The sequence below is a fragment of the Lissotriton helveticus genome, chromosome 7, assembly GCF_964261635.1.
Source record: "Lissotriton helveticus chromosome 7, aLisHel1.1, whole genome shotgun sequence".
Lineage (NCBI taxonomy): Eukaryota > Metazoa > Chordata > Amphibia > Caudata > Salamandridae > Lissotriton > Lissotriton helveticus.
The window spans coordinates 95,851,051-95,874,617 of NC_136068.1; the positions used below are offsets into that span (position 1 = coordinate 95,851,051).

Sequence of the window (23,567 nt, forward strand, 5' to 3'; positions counted from 1 at the left end):
ACAAGCAACAGGAAACCAAGGCTCTAACTGGAAGCAAGGGAGGAAGGGTGACGAGACGCATGGGGAGCAGCAGCCTTTGATGTGCCGGCCGGCCGGCCATGCAGTGAATAATAAGGGTAGGAGAAATGCCGGCTTTGATGTGGAGGCAGGCGGCTCGGGCGGATAGAAGCGCGTTCATGGACATAGATGCACATCGAAACATTAGGGCAACATCCCTCACACAAGAAACAGTAGGGCAAGCTTTACTCGCACAGGTGATGTGAATAGCACAGAAAATTCAATTCAAGTGCTTCCCTCGCTTTGGAAACATGTATCGAGAAACCTAGGTAGCGCCCATTACAATGGGAACAGTAATGCAAGCTTCAGTCACGCGGCGGTGTGAACAGCACAGAAAATACAAGGAAGCGCGCGTGCGGCTTGGGATACATGTACGTGCACCAGAAACATAAAGGCAAGCGACCCTTATAAAGGCAACAGTAATGGAGGCTTCAGTCACACAGTTAAAGGATGTACGGAGAGAGAGGGACAGAGAGGAGGAAAGGTGGGAGGGAACACGGCCTGCGAGGGGAGGAGAAGTGTGGCAGGCAGATGTGCGGCCTGGTGAGGGGGCGGGAATGCGAGCCTGGTGGGGGCAGGCGGATTAGGGAGATGCTCGTGCTTGTGTGGTCACGTGACCCGCTTTGTGGCCACGTGACCTCACATGCACTGTGAAGAAACGCCAGTGGTTTCACTAGCCGATCGAGCACTTGAATTCGATCCTACCCATTCTTGCAGAATGGGACAGGCTCGACCTAAAAACCTAATATCAGTATAGAAAAATTGGACAACCTTCGACCTATCTCCCTCCTCCCCTACTTCGCAAAAATTGCTGAGAAAGCAGTGAACAAACAACTCTCAGCATTTGCTGAAGCCAATGGACTGCTACACCCCTCACAGTCGGGATTTCGAGCCCTTCACTCGACTGAGTCGGCCCTGCTATCTTCAACTGAAGCTTTACGTAGATATGCAGATGAGGGCCAGACGGCGGCACTGATTCTCCTCGATCTCAGTGCCGCTTTCGACACTGTAGCCCACCACACATTGCTACAATGTCTTGAAAAGGGAGAAGTGAGAGGAAAAGCTTGGGAATGGCTGCAATCGTTCCTAACTGATCGAACATTTCAGGTCGCCCAGTGCCAGTTTAGGTCTAAAGAAATAAAGCTAAATCAGGGAGTGCCACAAGGCTCAAGCCTCAGCCCCACCCTTTTCAATCAGTATGTGGTCCCCGTAGGAGGTATCACAGACACGTACGGGGTTGAGATAGTATCGTATGCTGACGATACGCAACTGATTGTGACCTTAACGCACCAGAGAAACAGAGCGCCAATAACTTCGCGGCCTGCATGCAGAAGGTGGCTCTGTGGATGGCAGACAATTGCCTACGCCTAAATGGAAATAAGACGGAGGTACTGATCATAGGCAAATCCCCATCAGTATGGACCTCAGCCTGGTGGCCGGAAGAACTGGGTGAGCTGCCCACACCTAGCAACTTAGTAAAAAATCTAGGGGTCTGGCTAGACAAACACTTAACGTTCGACCACCAAACCCAACAAGTGGCAGGCACATGTTTTGGGATACTGCGGGTCCTTAGAAAAACGCTGGACCTTATGCCCTTATCAGTACGACAGACCATAGTCCACAGCCTGGCTGGACTATGGAAACGTACTGTTTCTAGGGGCCAGCGAAAAAAGTCTTTCTAGACTACAGCGAACACAGAACGCAGCGGCCCGCCTGATCCTACAACTACCCAGAAGAGCATCATCAATGAAAGCTCTGAAAACCCTCCACTGGCTTCCGATCAGGGAACGGGTGACCTTTAAAGCCCTGTGTGTTGGACACCGCATCCTGCATGGTAAAGGCCCTAGATACCTGCATGGCCTTCTGAAATGGTACGAACCCACCCGCCAGCTGAGATCCTGCGGCACAGGGCAAGTACAAGTCCCAAAGGCCAAAACAGCGAGGATGGGCGGTAAATCTTTCAGAGTCAAGACGGCCAGGACATGGAACCAGTTGCCAGAAAAACTGCGTAAAGAACCACCTGAGCCACATTTCAGAAGAGAGCTAAAAACAATCCTCTTCCCCAAGGACTAAGATCAGAAAGGAGCAGGAACTCTTGTTAACATCTTCAGCAATTTGTCAGCGCGGGGACACACTTGCTAGTGTAACCATGCGCTCTACAAAACTCTAATAAATAAATAAATAAAGAAGTTTCTGGTCTACCTTTAATGATGGTTGGTGATGGACAAAGGTATCCAGATTCAGGAATATCTGCTGGGGATCCACCTCTATTGGATTGAGAAAGAACACTTAGCTTGTTTAGAAAGGAACTACAGAAGGGGGAACTACTGGAGGCAATTGACGAAAAATCTAAGAGAAAGTTCCTGTGGAGGTGAGGGTTGTCAGACCTACAAACTCCAAGAAAAACTGCTGGAGGTAAAAAATAAGGCCAATCATAGTGGGAGCTTGCCAGTATCAAAGAGAGGCCGTTCCGATTAAACAATTGAAAAACAGATAAGAACCCTTTAGTACTAAGCTCCTATAGAACCCTGCCCCTAATGAACACTGACATCTAAATCCTTTGCAAAGTCCAAGCCAACTGACTACATGGGGTGGTGGATCACTGGTTTGAGGATCAATGTGGATTTATCTTGGGACTTAGCAGTCTAATAGATATATGCATGACTGCATAGCACTAGAAGAGGAATGTGCCCTTAATGCCTTAGATACAGAAAATACTTTTGACACCTCAGAATATAACTACATGTTTACAGCTTTAGCTGAATACAGATTTGGAAAGAACCTGAGATGGGTTTGATTACTTCATACCTCACTCGCAGCAAAAAAGAAAAGAAGTGCCATTATTTCCTATAGTTGTAACAGAGTATGGTACTATGCATGGTATTCACTCTCGCCAGTGCTGTTTGCACTTGTATTTGAGACGTTGGCGATAACACTTGCGAAGATACTGCAGGTTTAGGGAAATGGAGTAAAATCAGAAGAGAGCATTTGTATCGATGTATGCTGGTGACACGTTCATCTACGTTACTCGTTCTATTAGGACAGTCTCACTGCTTCTCAGGGAACTCAACAGAAAGTAAGTTGTCAGGCTTAATAATTAATTGGGGCCAATCTGTGGTATTTCCATGGGGGGTTGGTGACATCACACAGATACTCTTGTTAGGCTGAGACTCAGATGGTTAATAGATGCATTCAGGTACTTAGGTAGCCAAGCTGCCCACAGATAGACAGATATATATATACATATATATATATATATCTATATATATATACACACACACATATATATATACACATATATATATATATATATATATATATATATATATATATATATACAGACATATATATATATATATACAGACATATATATATACACATATACATATATACACACACACATGCACACACATATATTAAATACATATTTATATATGTTAAATATATATTTAACACCAAATGATCAAACAAGGGCAGCTATATATATACAGAATTGTATTATTTGACAATTCAACTTCAACATGAAACAAAATGGTCCTCACCAGACGATAGCTGGGAGAAAATGCTGTTACGGGACTCCTTAATTCTTCTGTATGGCTACCCCACTCCCCCACCCAGGATAAGACTGGTGGGAATGGCATGGAGAATAGCAGTGATGAAAATCTTGAGTAGGCTACCACAGAGATTTTGTGGATCCAGCTCTTTAAAGGTCTATCTCCGGACATGTCGGTAATGTAACAAAGAGAGGGTGGCTGTGCCACCTCTGGGTGATTTATAACCAGAGGAGACCTTCCTTATGTTCACTGAGGCCCAGGAAGCCTTAGACGCAAGACCCACTTATTTCCTACAGTATGCCTAACTGGTGGCAATTGCCAGAGAAATTATAATAAAGTTACCACAAGCCTTAAAATCATCCTAGACGTTTTAGACACTATGTGGACCACAGGGTAGGGCCGTAGATAAGTTTTACTAATTTAAAAATCATTAAAGTCAGACAGAAAGAAGGCATCCTTAAGAATGAAACAACACTGGGAAAGTGATATGTAAGACCTAATTACAGATACTGAATGGGCAATAGCCTGTTTGCAAGTGACCGGCCTTTAGAGCAAAGCTCGCTTCAAATAAATTAATTTGAATATTTTGCATGATACTTATATCGACCCATAAAAAATGTAAAAAAATATATCCAGAAAGGGCATTTTCATTGGATTGTAGAAGCATCATTTTTTCCACATGACATACATGCTCCTGTAGCAAAGTAACCACCTACTGGGAAAGAGTTTGATGAGATTGTACCCGACGATATTACCACTAGAATGCTCATCAAAACAAGATCTGCTTCATATAATACTCAAACTTGAAAAAAGGTTGATCAATTATAAATTTGCTATGTTGGGGTTAGTGTTTTGCAAAATGCTGCATTACCATATTCTGGTTGCAATACAGAGTCCCATCGAGGAGGGCATGGGAAAAGGATATGCTGCTATGGGCAACAGTGGAGGAGATCCGCCTGGAAACAGTCAGAAAAGAACCAAAAGCAGCAATGGATATAACTAGTAGGTAAGGTATGATTAGCAAATCTGCCCAGTAGCCGATAAGCATGTACTAGAATAAGGATAGATGTGAAAGGAAAAATTAATGCTACAATTGGAAATGAACTTCGAGAGAGACACTGAATGCCTTTTTATGTGTCTGAACTTTAATTTATAATTTACACCCTGTTATGCAAATATAAGTATAATGTTATATATTTTTAATTATCTATGTACTGTATTTGAGAATTAATATGAGAATAGCATGATTGTTATGTTAACATTTTCTTGTTTAAGCATGAAAAAAATAAAAAGATTAAAACCAAATCATTGAGGTCAATGCTGGATGAAATAACCATGCAGGTGGGAGCTTAAATCTTCTGCAGATTGGGAATCTGATAAAGCACTTACACGAGGCTTGGTTACCCTCAGGAAAATACATGCTGCTGTCTTTTTAGCATAAACGACCCTTCACAATCCCAAAGAACTGTCAACTTCCAGGCAGTAAGTAAATCAATCCTATGGCAACGACTTAGAAGTACGCGGAGACTCCCAAATTTAAAGTACTAAGCCATTGGCACCTGGGATACTTCCCAAAATGGGGTATCGTCCATTACACTTATGGCAGAACTGACAAGAGTGGACTGAAGGCCAACACCCCAAGCAGCTGAGACTAGTCATGTAAGTGTCAGGTACAAAGACTGCCAAAACAAAATACACTCAAATTATCCATTTGTGCACAGACCAGTTCCCAAAGTAAAATGGCATAAATCAAAATAGATAATATGCTTACACACTTGACCGTTGAGGCAAAAAGGGGGAAACAAAAAAGACTGCAGCTCAGGTGCCTGTCATTAAATGGTGGTCAAAGGTGAGGCACATCAGTAGGGTAAAATGAGCAGGTAGGTGTGGGTACAAAGCTTTGAGCTCCCCTTCAGACTCACATTAGTCAAGTACGAACAAGCAATTTACTTAACTTCGATAACAGTTTGTGGTAAATACTCCATCTACCTGCAGATCTCAATTCTGGAATGTCCTCCGGCTGCCAGACAATCTGGACAAGTTGAAATAGCTCTCAAAGACAAGCAGGTGGCACTGTATCTCCAACACAGACCGGATGCCTACCCACATGTGACATCACAGAGCTGTGCATTGTGCAACCCTGGTGCTCTGATGTCAACTCAAGTCCTCTTTGCCACACCCACACCTAGAGTCGAAGACTAGATTGACTAAAGTAACAAATGCACGCAACAAGCTAACCTGGAATCTTATCAAAAGATAATATGCAATACACCTAAGAATGGGAAAGCGGGTGGGCAGGTTGGTGAGGAACACTTAAGTATGATTCTTGCAGATACTCAAGCAATCAAAAGTAAATAATCATTTTTCTGCTGGATAAATCTACATGTGGATTCATCACCTACTGAATCAATAGCAATAACCCCCGAGAGAAAAAACACATAAGAACAGCAGTATGTGTACCCACGAAAGTGGTCATTTCTGCAAGACCAAGATGGAAATAAAACCAAGCAAAATGTAAAGAATAAGTTCTGCAGCATTATCCAGCGCATGTTTTTAACACATATGAAGGCAGTATAGAAATGGTCTCTCTTTGGAGAAGACCAAGTGAGAACAAGATCAAAACAGGTCGGAAGAGATATATAGATATATATAAATATATACATGCATACACTTGTTTTGCTATTAGATATATAATTATTGTTTTAAAGCAAAAAAAGAGATCCAAGACTCGGCATAAACAATCTCAGATGCCAATTATTACACAAAGTAAGCCATGTTTTGCATAACACCTGGGAATGACAACTGACATGTACTACAGTCCTGTAAACTACATCCCTTTAGTGGGGAAAGGCAAAATGCACAAAAAGGCGAAAGCGGTCAACATAGCCGCAACCACACAGTTGGGTGTATCTAGCGCAAGCAATAAAACCAGAAACATAAAATCTATATGTCGAATTAAGAGGTCCCATAACAAACTACCATGAAAGGGGTCAAATAGGCTGCCTCCAAGCCCACAGTGGGAATAGAAAGTAAGAGGACACAGAAATCTTGTTAAGCATATATGGGAAGATAGTCCAAAAAAAAGTGCAACCAGATTACTCAAAGGACAAATATTCCACCTGCAAGTCTGACAAGGGAGACTCCCCAGAACATACACACATAAGCAGCCCCAAAAGAACCTTCCTACCTAAAAAGGATGCCACTTACTACATCTCCACCATACCTACCTTGTCATTGAACCAGGCAATAGGGCCAGTAGATAGGGTGAGCCGTCACACAAAGTTGAACCAAAGGTGGCAGAGGAGCACAAGCAAACAAAGAAACTCGGAATAAGAAGAGTGTTCGTGCGCAGTAGTATAAGTTCATATCAGGCAACACTTTCAACCTAGGCACAAACAGACTGAAACCGTGTGGACTGAAACAAGGACCATCGGAGAACAACTGTTGAGATTAAAAATGCTATACGACCGGGTTGTCCACATGTTAAAGACCACACCAAGGAGCGAGCAAATACTTGTGTCCGAAAGGCACGTACTCCACATGCTGGCATGATGGAGATAATTATTCCAAACGTCTCTCCCTTCCCTACAAATTGGCAAGTTACCAACCAATCCGACCCACTCTTTATCTCAAGAGGCAACTTAGGACCATAATGTAATCCAAGCAGCTGAAACAGATTCAGCCCCCCCTGACATGATCATTCAACAGATCTAGACAGAGGCAAGGCACCTCATTACTATGAAATGTGCAAGACAAGCAAGCAGAATTAGCAATCATAGAGTACCCTAAACACTGCTTCCTACCAGAATTGAAATGGACGGTCCCAAAATAAGCTAACACAATACAAAATGCAGTGAACCACAGTGTAAAATCTTTGACAGGAGAACTGGAGAGCATTCCAAAAAGAATGGCTCCTTTACAAAGCGATCAAAATCTGATACATTACTTCCCCTGGGAACTGTGCATCATGTGTTTTAAATGGAGAGAGACCAACAAGTGGGTCTCAGAGCTGGGAAAAGCCATTTCACATACTCAGCCTGAACAGCACCTTTCACAGAATGTGCACACCAATTCAGACCTGCTGCCCAAGGAGGCATTCAACATTGTCTAATAGGGGAAGCCTCGGAAAAATATGTCAAAAAGTGTTGCTTCTATTAAGAGTACCCTAGGAAGGCACCACTCGCTACACATACATGGGAACACAGGGGCAGCTGGTTATCAGAGTGAGACTGTTGGAGTCACCCAAGGTCACATGTCTGGTATGACTCATGTAGTATGCCCACCACAGATGATAGGTCCACTGAGTGGGTAACAAAACATCCTCTGGCCCCATTATCTGTTTGCTAAAGAGGTAACAACGATCAAAGGGCACATTCAGCATATTCGCCCGTTTGCCTGATCATTGCAACGAAGGCCAAGGATCTCAACCAAGCATGTCTAGCAAGGACCTCGGAGGATCCCAAAGTTCTGGCCACAAAGACCATGGTAAAGACCAGATACTAGAAGTTGCCTTAGAACTCCAAAAACAGCTATTAACCACCAGTATTGATGTGATGTTGCAGGAGCAAAGAGCCAGGCTCCCTGGTGAAAACATTGCCTTCCCTATCAATTTAGTCAATTAAAAACTCTTAGTCAGCAGGGAAGGACTGAGAAGGACAAGAACAGACATCAGTAAACCAGGCACGTTTAACCCTAGGCACTTTTAACAATAGGCACAAAGACGGAGAGTGAGAAGACAGAAATGTTGGGTCATTAGGGACTTTGCAGAAGCTAGCCATTTCCAAACTGGCATGATCAAGTACCAAGTCTGATTAACAGGCAACAAGGGTTCTGAAACAGAACAAACAGTCTACAATATTTAGATGAAGATGACAGTTGTAACCTTTGGCAAGAGTACAGGCAATTCGAAGACCTCATCTGTCTTGCCACACATCCCAGGAGCAAGACCGGAAGAGGGCTGATGATCAGCTTAGTCTATGCGCATGAAGGTTCCACTCAAACTTCTAATAGCATCAAATAATTTAAGAGCAATCCTGGGCCATGAGGCACTTTTAGAACCCAGACTCTAAGCACAGATGTTAGGTGAACCAAAGCTAAAGTCCTAGGAATATCCCCATTGCAACCTGATCTCTTCATCTTTGTGCACCATTATCCTTAAGCACTGTACTTTGAAAAGTAGAAATGAATCCTCTTTCTTTTTTTTTAGGTCTCGCTGAGCCAGCGCATGCGCTGCAAGACATTTAGTAAGTGGCTTTTGAAAGTGCCACCACAGGCTTTTGGTGGCCTCAAGCTTGCGTGCACGCGCGCAGCCGCCATGCGATCGTGATCACTTTCGCGGCCGTGTCACTTTCGCTGCCACGCGGCCAATGCTTGTAGTTACTTTCTCCTAGTCTTGTCTCTCCAGCTCTCTCCTTTCTCTGTCTTCGTTCATTAACTCCTTTCTGTTTTCCCTTGCTCTGTTATTGTCTCTATCTGGCTTTCCTATTCTTTCCCCACTCCTACCTCTGCCAGGTTTCTTTCATTCTCTCTGTTGCATTCGCTTATTCTCTCTACTTTGTCCACCACCTGCCTTTTCTATGTTCTCTCACTATCTCTATGTTTCTGTCTTTCACTGGCTCCATGTGTCTGTGCCTTCCTGTTCCTATCTGTCCCATTGACGCGGTCTCCCACTTTCTTCCCCTTTCTTCTTTCCTCCCCAGATTTCCGCTGCCTGCCCTCTCTTTCCCTCGTTCCCCCTTCTCCACCAACAGCCCCTCTTCTCCCACTCGGCACACAGCCTGCATGCAGCCTCCCGAGCAGGCCTCACAAGGTTGCGGATGCATGAATCACGCATAGTTTCCAGTATATTTTTCGATACTTGAAACGGTCGGTTATTTCCTTCCTTGCCGTCAACACTTCGCTGACCCAACAGTTTCATCCTTCATCTGAGACTATATATAGAGCGCGCATGGTCGCGATCAATGTTCTCGCTGCACCCTGGCACCTCCCTGGCGTTCTCTCTCGCATGTTCGTAGCTCCTAACACATTGCTTACTCGCATCTCCTTACCTGCTCACCCCCATCACTTGTGCCAAGCACTTTCCTCCATCCAAGATTCCTCATGTTTTTATCTGCCTTCTTTCCTCCAGTCTCCTCCACTTTCTGCCCCTCATTTCTTCCTTCCCTGCATTTTCAACCCACCATGTGTGCTTTCATTTTCTTTCCACCTACTGTCTTCCCATCCTCGGCGCCTCCTCCGCTGACTCGATAAATAAATAGCTTTTCTCGCATGCTGCCCATTTTCTCCTTTCTTTCTGTTTCCCATTTTCCTGTTTCTTATTCTAGGTTTCGGACATTCTGTCTGCCCTTTAACCTTGTTTTCTGTTTCTGATTCTTCGCCCTTTTGTCTCTGACTTCTATTCTAATTCTCTCAGTCTCCTGTTCTTGTTTTCTCCCTGTGTTCTATTTTAATTTTCTCTGTTTTGGTGTGATTTTCTCTATCTCGTGTTGTCATGTTCTCCCCACTCCTATGAGCATCAATGAGATTTCAGTTTTTCTTTGTAGATTTTGGCTAAAAGCCTCACATGGGCAAGATGTATCGAATTCTAGAAAGGAGAGGGTTGGAGCTTATCCTCAGTGCCAATAGTAGTCCTATTCTAGTGCACCGCACTGCAGTGCTCACAAGAGAAAGCGTGGCGCAGTGATTCTGTTTTAGGCAAGCCAGTGTTCCATCGTTCTGGAATTGCAACCACCTATTCCCAGGCAAGTGGAGCTGTTGGAATTTTGCAAACTAAGCTTTTTCTGTGTCAAGCTTTAGTTGGAGCTTAGAGAAAGCAGGCAGGAGCAGTGTTTTCAGGACCATTGAGAGCATCATTCAGACAAATCGTGTTCGGCTGGACCACCTTTAAACATCCATGAGACAGTTTAAGACTTTCCCCCTTTTGAAAGTATGATGCAAATTGACGTGGGATTGAGATAACCTGGGTTCGGGTTCCTGAGTAATCTCAGCTGGAGGAATTGAAGAGAGTTGATGACCGTGCATCACTCTGATGACCTCTGCAAGAGATGGTGGCCAGGCGCATCAGTAGAAATATAGTCTGGCTTGATGAGACCTGTTAACCAGGAAGGAGGCAAACCATTGGAGGGCATGTTCTCTTACACCACAGGTCATTGAGACATTGAAGGAGCATCATATGGTCAGCTCTATGGTTATTTATCAAGAGATAAAGTAAGATGAAGTGCAGAGGGGACCGTGACCTAGTGAGCAGAGCAGTTTTTCTATGACATTAATCAGAGCAGTCTCTGTTGTCCGTCGAGGGCGAAATGCTGATTGGAAGTCAATGGGGGAGTTCTGTGTCACAGATAGCAATCTGAAACCTGGGCAGCTTTGCTGTCTGTGTCTGCAGATCTGCAAGTCACAGACACCGCTTGGTAGAGAAACCATGCCTTCGGCCCGCTGAGGGAGCAAATTGCAGCCTTAGCGCTTTCTTGTGAACGATCTGCCGGGCTTTTTATTTCATTCTTGAACCGCATTTCTTTAAACGTCCGTGGACTAAAGTTAGAGCTTCATCATATTGAGTATTTTCAACCTCTAATCCCTTTGATTATTTTCGATGTAATAATGTCCCGCTGCCTCCTCTTCACTTTCACAACAAGTGCCCTTCCATTTCTGTGTCACACCCCCACCTTTACTCTGAAATACTACTCCATTTCATTTCACTAGTCTCCACACATCCTGCCCTGTCCTCGGATCACTCCAGCGCTACCACCCTTTCTTTGTTTTTTTTCTTCACATTCTCCTCTCTTTACAACCATCCTCTTCTCTCCTCTTCACCCACACACTGGCCAGCTGTTCCGCTGTTCTTACCCCATCCCAATCTTCACCTCGGAGCGGACTTCCTTTTCTCTGTTCTCACCCCTGCCTCCTCTTCACCCTGGAACTGTGTTCCTAAACACTTATAAGGTCCCAAAGGCGAGAACTATTGGCTATGCCAATGCTTGTTTAAGAACTGAAAGCAACTCTGCATTCATGTCGGAAGGCATGAAAATAAGGAGGAACCTATGTCTGGGAGCAGATAAGCACAATACACAGCTCTGTGATGTTACAACTAAGGAGGCATCAGAGCAGAGATGCCACCTGATGAAACAGGAGAGATATTTGCATTTTTTCAGGTCTAGCCTGCAGGCTATTCTATATGTGAGGAATGTGCAGGTAGAGTTATCCACCAGAAAATGGCCATTAACACAACAAGATGTCTCAAGGCACACAAACAAATTAGAAAAGAAAACCACTGAAAGTGCGACAAATTTAATTATGTGAAATATTTTAGGGAAACGGTTATATATTTCATACCGAAAACATCTAAGAATGGTTTACTAATTAAAGCATTAACGCATAGAATTCAAGCCCTTGTGTCTGAGCAGTGCATCACTTTGACATCAACATGATTACCAAGGCTTGCCGAGGCTCCAGTGCCCAAGTGGCTAGGATTGAGTCAGTCCAGCCAGCCCCTAGTTTGAATAACGTACGGTCTAAGTAAAGGCCAGGCTTGGTGAACTATCCTGATCATGTGGACAATCTTTAAAAAACAAGTTTCAAGTGTCTGTAACACACTTTTTATTCCCTCCAACTTAAAGACTGATACCATACAAAACCATATACGAGTGTGACACTGACCTGCACATTGGAGATCTGCACCGGGGAGGCAGTCGTTGGCGTTGCAGGGCGTGGGGCCATGGCATTCTGCGACTGCGACTGTGCCTGAGCCTGAGCTTGTGCCTGAGCTTGAGCTTGAGCTTGAGCCTGAGCTTGAGCCTGAGCTTGAGCCTGAGCTTGAGCCTGAGCCTGAGCTTGAGCTTGAGCCTGAGCTTGTGCCTGAGCCTGAGCTTGAGCTTGCGCCTGAGCTTGAGCCTGAGCCTGAGCTTGCGCTTGCATCTGTTGCAAGGCTTGCTGCGGGATCATCAGCAACTGTCCATTCTCGCTCCGTACAAGCACCATACCTTCGGGGAAAAGATAAAGAAGTAAGGATTAGTTTTAGCAGGTGTGGATATAATCACATCAGAGCAGTTTACAATTCTCGAAAAACTTCAAAAGTAGAACTTTGGTACAATGAGCAGAATAAATAATTTTTACTTCACACAGAAACTAAATGGTTTTACAACATGATATTCTAAGGATTTAAGAGCGATAACTACACTTTCTGAAAGTTGGCGGATTTGTTTTCCTTATTGGCGTTGCTGAAATCTAAAACAAAAAAAAGTTTATTTACAATGGAAATTGAACACAAAAAAACTACTGGATCTAACTGCGAGTTGAGATACAGCATGGACAGCGCAAGCTCCTCTAGCTACTACCCCCCCCCCCAACATCACATCCTCACGAGCTAGAATACTGATCAGGAGGATAGGTGTGGCTTGGAGCCTGCGGAGTATAGATTGTGGTCTTAATTTTACAGCATAATCCCATTATTTCACCCCACCCTCCCATGGAAATTACCTTCACATTTGTATGAATTTCCCCAAAGTTACCTAAAAAGTACACCAAATATGCAAAGGATTAAATGAAGACAATGCTGCTCTTACAAACACACCATCAATGGAGAAGGCCATCAAAAGGTGTTTGAATGATGTAGTTACAAGCCATTTTATTTGGATTTGTGTTTTCTTTTCAGACGCAATACATATATAAATAAAGAGCTCCATAGATTAAATGTTCAGATACAAACTATTATTTTCTGAATTTAACTAGGAATAGAGCAGCGATTCCAGGAATAGCAGTTAGATTTCAATCTACTGGTAAGTAATCAAGTTTGGTGTGAATATACATTTTCTCAAATCCCGCTTTGCAGTGCGGGCTTCTTTCAAAGCATGTATATCTAACTGAGGTCATTTGCACTTCCAGCTCTCTACTAGTCATTCACAGAACGGTTTTGCAATCTGATATACAGACCAAAAAAATCTAAAATACACCACACCCACATTCCTTTCAAACTAATTTTGATTTAAAATATGCCTCAAGGAGAAGCCTCAGAACATCGATGTACACTGGCAAAATCTAACAAGCAGTTTCTGCCCACTTTAGATACGCCTCAACAAGTAAGCACGTGTCAACTATCAAGTTCAGTTTCAATAAACTGATGAGCTCTAAAACTTACCTCTGACTAATAACTCAGAGTGTTGCATGACATACACAAACTCTATAAATGTCTAAAGCCGTAGATTGAAATACAAATCATAATAATCATATAGAAAAATGTCTAAATCACAACTTTACATCAGAATGAGATACTATAAATATAAAAAGACAATTAATTCAATGGTGTAAAAAAATTAAATAATTACTGGGCTTAAAACTTACTGTGAACCTCGAATATCACGCTCGTGCTCTCTCACAGCATCACATACTCTTTCACAAAAAATGTAATTATATCCTACAAACTTTAAACAAGGAATCCACATAATGTATCCCTCTTTATTCCCACAGTGTCATCTACCCCCAATGCAACAGCCGCATTATCTATGGGCACCTGTTTCTCCACGATGACCTTGCCACTAGTCCAACGTTAGCTTTTCGAACTATCCACCCAATTACTCAATTATGCATTCCATTTTGCCCCGTTCTGGAAAGTCTTTGAAAAAATTTGCAATAATTAATCTAAAATTCTTTTGCATGTCCTTGGTGCCAGTGTGATTCATCACAAAGCTCTGTTGTGATATGTGCTTGTCAAGATGGCAACGTCAAGGTAGGGAAAAAAAGTCTTAAGTGTTTGGAACAGATTCCTTTAAACATTCATATGTGCATTATGTGCATGTTTAACATTAACAACTAATTTGACTTAGTTATACTTTACGGAGGTTTTTCACCCTGGGTTCCAATAGTTGGTCCCAACTTCTTACTTATTGGATTCAATATCAGCATTATCGTTTTCCTTGATTTCCTGATATTGATATGGTTTCAATATCCCAGGAGAAATGTTCCACTATAAAGTCAAATCTAAGTATATTCTTCACTTCAGACCAACAGACCACTGATATCTGCAAAGATCTTGTTCGCGCTATATAAAACTTTCAAAATAAATAAATTGCCGCACAGGTCATGAAAAATACCCTGCATAGAGAGCTTGTCATTTCGAAGTTAGACTGGACCAAAAGGAAATATAGCTGTGCTACCAAGATATTACAAACTGTACACATTAGTTCAGGAGTGTGGGTTTCGGCTGTCTGAAAATGGCCATTATTAAAAGTCTGAATAATGGTCTTGTGGGAATTGTACTTCTGTTAAAAATTTAACTCACTTTTTCACCTACACTCACAAAACAACAACCTGCTCCACTGTAGTCAGGTGTCGCAGCACACCCGGATGACATTCGGCTGTTCGGGTGGGGCCCCGATGATGAAGCATGTTACAAGCTAGGTTGGTGAGTGAGGGGTCTTTGGTCTTCTAAAAAAGGATAATTTCCTTTTTTGTGCAGTTTCTCTCCCCACATTCTGAGACCTTGACAGGTCTTGTGGTGGTACTCCTCCTATTGTTTGTTTATTTGACCATTAAGGGGACCAGGAGTATTCCTCTCCCCATAGTGGAAATCCCTTTTGCTCTCCTGTTGTTTTACATGACTGTGTAATCACCTTATTAAGGAATGGAGATTCCTGCATCACGTGACTTAGCAGTGCTACATACAGGTGGAAAAGGTATAGACTGAACTGAGCCATCAAGCACTCCATATTGCATTGGTAGGAGTCCATCTGAAGAATAAGGGAGTGACTAGTAAAGAACAAAAAAGAGGAACTTGAACCAGTCCAAATCAATTACCTCAGCAGAACGGCATACCTGGAGAGAAATAAACTACTCTACAACAACCAAACACTGATTTATTTTCTAAAAAAAAAAAACAATTACTTCAAAATCATGGGCTCACTGTACTTTAGTAAGTTTGAAAGGTGGCTTGGTAAGGTCAGAGGAGGATCCGACTTTTACCTTTGAACAGAATGGGTTTGTCAAGTCATGGGAATGGCGAGGTCAATGATGGGGGGGGGGGGGGGGGTTGCGGCAGTCATGAAGAACGGGAAACAGCATAATAAGAAGAGGTTGAACTGGGAAGTGGGTCACAAGAAAAATATTCTATAGGCATACAAGGTCAGGATGGTGAGCCGCAGTTGCAGACATTTTCATGCTGGATAATGGGCTGGTGCAATCAGAAGTCAGAAGTAGAAGTCAAAGAGAATGAGAACAATTCAGAAATGATGTAGGGGTAGAGGCACTTGTCAACAAGCATTGGCAAAGCCAATATTTCCTGCTTATGCAAGATCTATTGGCTTTGCCAGTGTGTTATAGCCATTTTGCAAACGGCTGAAAGTAAAAAAATGAAATGATGAAATACCAGCATTTTTAAAGCGCACAGCTACCTCCAAAGAGGTGTACCGGTGCTGGGGGCCGTCAGGAAGATTGAGCGAGCTATTGCCCAGAGTCACATGGTGCTGGGCTAACCTGCTGCCGGCGCCGGGGATCGAACCGTGAACCCCCGTGGTCCGGAGTCAGGCACACTGGCCGCTGCTCCACACCTCTTCCACAAGAAGTGTGTTGCAGAAAAAGCTTTATGGCAAAGTCTGCACCGACTGCTTTATAGCTTTTTTTTTTTACTTGCAGCTATGCTGCACTGACGCCGGCACAGCTGTATAATCTATACTATAACGTCCATATATATCTATAGTCTGCAGGCCACAAGTGCACTCTTGACCTTTGCATATGGCCCCCTGTTCAAAACTGGCAAGCATTTATTTACAAATTAATCGACGTGAAAAAAAGCAAGTAACAAGGGTGTCTGCACAGTTAACTTTTGGGCCAACCTCATGTTTAAAGGCATTCTGCAACAAGCGTGTCAAAAATGAAAAAGCCTCATTAGAAATTGCAAACATGTATACTATTCACATGCAGAACTGTTTCAGCTTAGTAGTAGTAGAAGATCAGACTAAACCAGGGCAAGTATTTTTCTAGGAACAATTTTCAAACATGAATTTTGAAACGTTCATGCTTCCACCCACCCAGACAATGCCAACAGTGAACTAATAGGCAAGCCAGTTGTGTGCATCCTTAGATGACCTGTGTTGCTATTCTACATGGACATTTCTGTAAAATCAAATGCTGGAGACGTTTTCACACATCACACATTCTGAAGATATGTATTTTAAGATCGTATTATATTTAATAATAAAAAACAAGCATTGGCAAAACCAATAGGTTTTGCCTGTCTTTGGTAATGTTTTTGTACATGATGTAGATGGCTATAATAAAGATGTGACATAACAAAGTGTTGCAGACTTGGGGAACCAGGTTTGAGTCTTGGCATCGGCTCAACATCTTTTGATCCTGGCCAAATCATGTAATATCCCCAGTGCTATAAAAAATAAAGTGTTTCTGTGCAATACAACTGGTGCTCTTATAAAGCACTGAAATACTTTATAGAACTTCTAAGTATTTTTTATAAAAGCTGCCCACACTGTGAAAAAAAAGTGATCCGTACTTTAAGATGTGCCAGTGTCCTAGGTGAGAAGAAGAGGAAGCCTGTGAGGGAGGAAGCCCATGAGGGGATAGAAGAATAGGGGATGGGTTACGAAGCCGGCGGCGGGGAGGAAGCAGTGCCCGCATTGCTCCATAGGGAGCACTGTGACGGCAGATGGTCGGTAGGGAGCGGGGAGATCTCGGCCAGTTCAAAGTGGAGTGTAGTGGTATAATATAGCAATAATCAGTATTCAGTAGGTTTCCTAGAACTTTTGTCCCCTGTGCTTCCGCACCTGCTGCACCATTCAAATCATGACCCTAGTGCCAGTAAGGCAACTGCTCTTGTGACTGCTCGTTTCGTAGTACAATAGAACAATAATCAGTGTTCAGTGGGTTTCCTCGAGCTTTTGGCCATGGTACCATTCAAATCATGACCCTAGTGCCAGCAAGGTAATTGCATTTGACTGTTGGTTAAGTAGTAAAATATAGCAATAATCAGTGTGCAGTGGGTTTCCTAAACCTTTTGGTCCCTGTGGCCCTGCGCCTGCTGACTCATTCAAAGCATGACCCTAGTGCCTGCAGGGACCAATGAGGAAATCGTTCACATCCAGTAATATATATGTGTTCCGAAAAAGGTACAGTTGCAGACGGAATACATAGTTATTCTGTAGCTAAACATGAAAGCTTTCATAAAAAGTGCCCTTTAACATCTCTAACTCTCCAAAACGAGTTGCCACAGATGTCATATATGAAGCATATGCTTTACACATCAGAGTGAAAACCAAGCATTGTTAAATTGTGTTACAATGGGACTGGCTCTTTCCTGTGAAAAGGTCTGTTCCTGTACTTGACAGAGAATAGGCCAAAGTGTAAATTGCCCAAGAGCACCATATGGCAGGCTGCCGCTGAGACAAATGCAGCAGTTTCCCAAATTAAGCAGACTCGCCAAAGAAGAGGAATTTTGCAAAAAACCGTTAAATATGAAAAAGTCCTTTAAAAAATTCAGAAAATGTATTTCATTCACATGCAGAAGTGTTTCATCTTAATAGTACTAGTACATAAAAATAAATCAGTGAGGCCCGCAAGCGTCCTCCTGAACTTTGCATGCGCCCCCCGTTAAAAATGGCTAAGCATTAATTTAAAAGTTAATTGATGTGAAAGAAAGCAAGTAACTACAACAGACAAACCAGTGCAAGTTTTCATTCTTTTTGTAATAGTTTTCAAACAAGATTTTAGAAGCCTTCGTTATTCTTCCCGTCCTGACAATGCCAATAGTGAACTTCATTCCCCTATGAATGAAAGGCAAATGTGAAGAACGAGATAGCCATCTCAAAAGTTATGTATAAAGTAAAAAAATAAAAAATAATAAAAAGAGGAGCAAGCCCAGGCTCCATGGAAAAAGTACGCTGCATTCCTCTTTCCTTTAAACGATCTCACTCTGAAGTCAGCCAAAAGTACTATAAACACCAGTCTCCTTCGAAGACACAGCTTGACATTTGATCTCGGTCTCTAAATTCCCAGTAATTGTGATGAGATAAGAAAAAGATTTACTGGCCTGTTTATTACAGAAAACGAATTTGTAAAAGAATATTGTAAACACCGCCTTGGTATGGAGAGGTACGAACTCTAGCTGTACAGCCTAATGCAGGTAAAGCCAACAAATGGAAAGCCAGAGAACGAGAGTTACAAACCACAAAACCATTGGCAAGCAACAGGCAGAATGCATTCCCAGGTCAACTTTCAGAAACTCCAAGATGCCTTTCGCATATCACACGGCTGCGCTGTCTGGTAGGCTGAGACCTAAAAAGGAACTGATTTGTAAAGACAATCTCCTTTCTGTTTTCTACCCCAATTTTACCGGTGAAGTAAGCAAATTCACATGCTGTAGCGGGTCATGCTTTATGTAAGGAAGAAGGGCATAGGCATTTTTTTGAAAAAGGAATCGGTTTTCCGTATATTTTGAAGACAAACTTGTTTGTTTGTGAAAGAATTATATATTTTACTGATGTGATCTTTGCAGGTTGATAATTTGAATCTGAGCTGGACGAGATGAGATGGAGTGGGATCCATTTTCTATCTGGCGGTTTCCCACATGGTAAGCAGTTTTTTAGGTCTCGCGCCTGCGTTGCAGTGCACAGCACTGTCGAGCATCGAGAGACCTCTTCTAGGGAGTTTGAAAATGGACCAAGGAATCGCACACTCTCGTGCGTGTGCTTTTCCTTTTGGCCCACACTATTGGCCTTTACACGCGTCTTTTTTACAAAGCCAGCACACAATTGGTCAAAGGCAGGCGCATTGCTCCGCCCATGGCCTATTGGTGTCTGTTACGCGCAGCAGCAGCATAGGTTTCCAATTATCGTGCCAAGACACGGGCGCGATAATTGGAAACATATGCTGCTGCTCGCAACCGTGCGTGCACACCAGCAGCTCCCGCATCTCAGGGGCGACATGTGTTTTACATTATCCAGCCCCAGTGCTGGCTCTCATTTTTCATTACTTGGGGGGGTTTACAAACATTCACAGAATGCTACACACGGTAGATGGAGGTCAATGCGTACCACCAGGTGCACAGGATCAGTCCACGCTTCCACCTCGTTGGTCACGCGAAGCGCAATCTCGCTGGCCCTGCAGGTGTGCCAAGTCCCTGCTGGGACATACCACAGTGAATGCGGCTGAGGGGACGGCTCTCCGCTTGAGGTCCGGCAGAGGCGGTGCCAGGCACCACAGACTGCATTTCCACATCACGCATGCCCACATTCTGTGCCAAGCTGAAGTAAACTGTGCCCTACGGGGACTGTCTGTCAACCGAGGAAAGAGCTGGCAGAACACCCCCCTTCCCACTAATTTACCCCGCCCAACTATGGTGCGCCCCTACTCCCCAGAGTTGATATAAAGGCAGACGCATTGGCTGCTGGGTCAGGGAAGAAGCTGTGCTAAGAAAATAAGTTTAAATTGCATGTTTATAGCGACTGGGGGTGAGGGTCTGAAAAGTTGCAATGCCCCGTCCATCTTCTCCTTGTGTTTGCTATAGCGCTTACTACCCCTGCCTGAAGAGGCGTGGAAATTGATTTGTCATAATATAGAGTAGGTGCCATAGACCTGGTACCCCTTTTTCCCTGCTACCCTTTTTTCAGGAGTTGGGGAGCCAGCAGCAGGGACAGAACGGGATTACAGTGGGCATGCTTCATTTGGGCATGGTTTTCGAGTGAAGGGTACCAGCACTCTTTTTTGTGACCCTCGACCTATTGTCCATCAGACTTTGACCGATAGTTGGAGAGAAAGGCAAAAGGGGGTGGGGAATAGAAAGAGCAGGAATGAAAAAGAACTTGCATGAGTGGAGTGTAGAATCGGTAAGTGGGGATGATGAAATAAAGCAGCCTGAGGTGGGACTAAGAATTAAGAGCCTTGGCCTTAAATAGCGCCAGCAGTGTTTTTTTTTTTTTTTATGATTATTCACTCGCCACGATGGTAGGGTACTATTTTGTAGTTTATACTTATTCTCCGGTGGCTTCACAGCACCAAACAGGAGGGTACAGATGGCATAAGGGGTCAACCTTACTACGCCAGGAGGCTCATAGTTCTCTGGTCTTTACTCTTGCCACGACTTGTTGGTATTCTCGCTGTTATTTTACCACCATCTTTCCCCTGTGTGCCATTTTTTTTATTATTTCACCTTAATCTGGATTTTATTGTTCAGAGCTCGCATTTGCAAGCGTTTAAGCTATTGTTATTGTAAACGACAATGCCTTTTATTTATCGGTTTTAAAAACAACACATAAATACAAGATATTGTCATTTACAATGCCAATAGCTCAAACTTTCGTAAATGCGCGACCTATTGCATTGCAAATGCTTGTCTTTCTTCTTGGAGGATCAGAGTGCGCCCAAAAACAGAAGACTGGGATTGTGACGGTCTATACTAAAATGGGGGGAAAGCACATTGGTTATGTCTTTTTTGTTTTTAAAGAAGGTTGTAGGTGGGGCAGGTTAGGTACACTGTGTGGTTAGTTAAATAAGGAAGAAGGGCTTCAAAAGAAGGAGAACCCTTCAAAATAAAGAATGGAGGTGGAAAGGTGATATATAACAAAGACAGAAAAGCTTTTGTCATGTCAGCTGGGGGATTAATCAAGAGGATGGTATAAATTTAGAGCAAAGAAAATTCCAGAAATGAAGCGAAGAAATGGGTAAGGCAGATTGTAGGAGAAGATTATGTTGGAGTAGGGCCGGATCACAAGGTTATGGAAGGCGGGGCAATAAGGGACAGCTGAGGCTGCTAACAAGCAGATGGTAAAGTGGTATGGGAGGTAGAGAAAACCAAGGCCAAATTAATTTTCAGAGCTACAATTTCATCTACTGGTATAATGAGGATTTTGTAAAGCAAACCGGGTGCAAAATGGGACACATAAGAGTTTATTATGCTGCATATTAGTCTTAAACATAAGCCAACAATTATAATTTTAGAAACTAATAAGAGACAAGCAATAAGGAATGGATCTTAACTAAAAGATGTGCAAGTATATAGTGCACGGAGTAAAAAGGGAAATGGCAAATATAGTATAGACAGAATGAAAAACATCAGAAGGAAGCAGGTGAAGAGTATAGAATAAATGTGTTGAGAGAAAAAGGCAGACAGAAATTTAGCAAGGGACTACATGAGCCAGTGAGAATTGTGGGAGTGTAGTTAAGTTGATCAAATAGGGAATATAGTTAGAGTGAACATGCAGAAAAGTGAAGGAGAAATTTGAAGTAAAAGTCACGAATAGTGCCTTTAGGCATTAGGCACGCAGACTGGCTTGGAGCAAGATATCGAAAGCTTATGATGCAATTTTGTATTATAGGGAGAGACATGGCGTACACCTGAACAGGTACAGATGACAATAGATATGGCTAGATAAAAATCAGGCATGGAGATGAATGAAATGGTTCCTTAGATGTAGGAGTTGATTTTTCAACATAAAGAAAGCTCTAGATTCACGGGCGGATAGAATCAAGGTACCAGGTTCACCATCTAGTATTTGAGTCTGAAATTGGCTCCTTTAGCTGCTTTTCTCATTTATGGAGACGAGAGGGTAGTGAGCAATCTGTGGGTAGGATAGCCAAAAAATACTGAAGGAAGTCATTTTTTTCTGAGGGAGACTTGTAGCTGCTGATTTCTCTGCTTTAGATTAGATACCAAAGCAGTTTTTGCCTCCCCACGACCCCCCTTCATCCCGCAACTCTCCCCCCCAAGGTGGATGGCATATGGAGTGGAATCAAACCTAAACGTCTCGCAGGGCTGAATAGGCAAAATGCCCTTCCCATCAGACGAGGCTGTCAAGGCAGTAGTTCTATGTGAACGTGTGCATGGAAGCCAGTCACAGGATGGTGGATGTCAAGAAAAGACACTGCAAGCCAACATAGTGGTAGTAGCGTTGGCCCTGGTGGAGTCAATCCTCAGTCCTTCTGGAGGCTATTTACTGGCCACCGCCTAGCATATCTTAATGCGGAAGACTATCCACATTGATAAAATCAGTTTCTGCACAATCTTCTTTTTTTTCCCCCAAGAACACCAGAAAGCACCAAGCGTTAACTCGAAGGTCTTTGGTGTTCAGTTAAAGGGGTTTCTCTCCTCCTCTTTCAAGGGGTGAGGCACAGCAAAGAATGTTGGGAGGGTAAAGTATTGCCCAATATGAAAAAGAGTCACGACTCGTAGCAAAAACGCCACCCTGGGCCTTAACACTAGTTTGAACGGAGAAAAAGATGGCAAAGGTACATTGCACTGAGAGAGCCTAGAGCCCACTCTTGCGATGAGCTTAAGTGATCGCATTGAGGAAGAGTTTTGAGAGTCAGACGACGAAATGGACAGTTGTGCGATGGATCAAAGGGGTTGCCCATGCAGGATTCCAGGACCAAATTAGGATTCCACTGTGGCATCACAAACTGTTAATGGTGGGGTACAGGGGAGAATGTGTGTCAAATCTTTAATAAACAGCATTACAATAGGTGACAAACAATAGCGATTGGTCAGGAAAGTGCAAGAAGATCGCAAGGGACAACAATCTTTAATAGCGCCCACTGCAATACTTTGCTGGGCCAAAGAGAAAACACACAATAAAATATCCAACTGTTTCGCTTGCAAAGTGGCATTTTGCAAACTCCACAATATGGCACAAACTTCTCCCAGTGCCTTATGTAAATGGACTTCATAGACTAGCGCCAGGCAGCAAAGATCACATCCACAACCACCAGTGAAAGATTAAACACAGTCCACTGACAACACTCAATCTCCATGAATGGAGGTGTGACAGAAGGAGTAGACTGATTTGAGAACGGATACTCATGCCCAGAAATTCCAGGAACCACATAATGTGTGCGAGAGTTCCGTGCTTCAATCCAGCTTGAAATTGTCTCTTAGATAGTGCAATGGAACTCTGAGCAGATATTTTGGCACTGCACATTCTCAATGGGTGGCAGCAAGTTCCAGCGAGGGTTCTCCACAATGTC

At 43.2% G+C, this 23,567-nt stretch overlaps 1 protein-coding gene across 4 annotated transcripts in view; it reads right to left on the reverse strand.

Moving 5' to 3' along the window:
* Positions 1 to 23,567, reverse strand: part of TAF4 (TATA-box binding protein associated factor 4) — a 227,443-nt gene that overhangs the window by 111,441 nt on the left and 92,435 nt on the right. For all 4 annotated transcript variants that reach the window (XM_078651584.1, XM_078651585.1, XM_078651587.1 and 1 more), the window contains exon 3: positions 12,267 to 12,589. In XM_078651584.1, the coding sequence (XP_078507710.1) occupies positions 12,267 to 12,589 (323 nt within the window). The remainder of the gene's footprint in view (positions 1 to 12,266; positions 12,590 to 23,567) is intronic.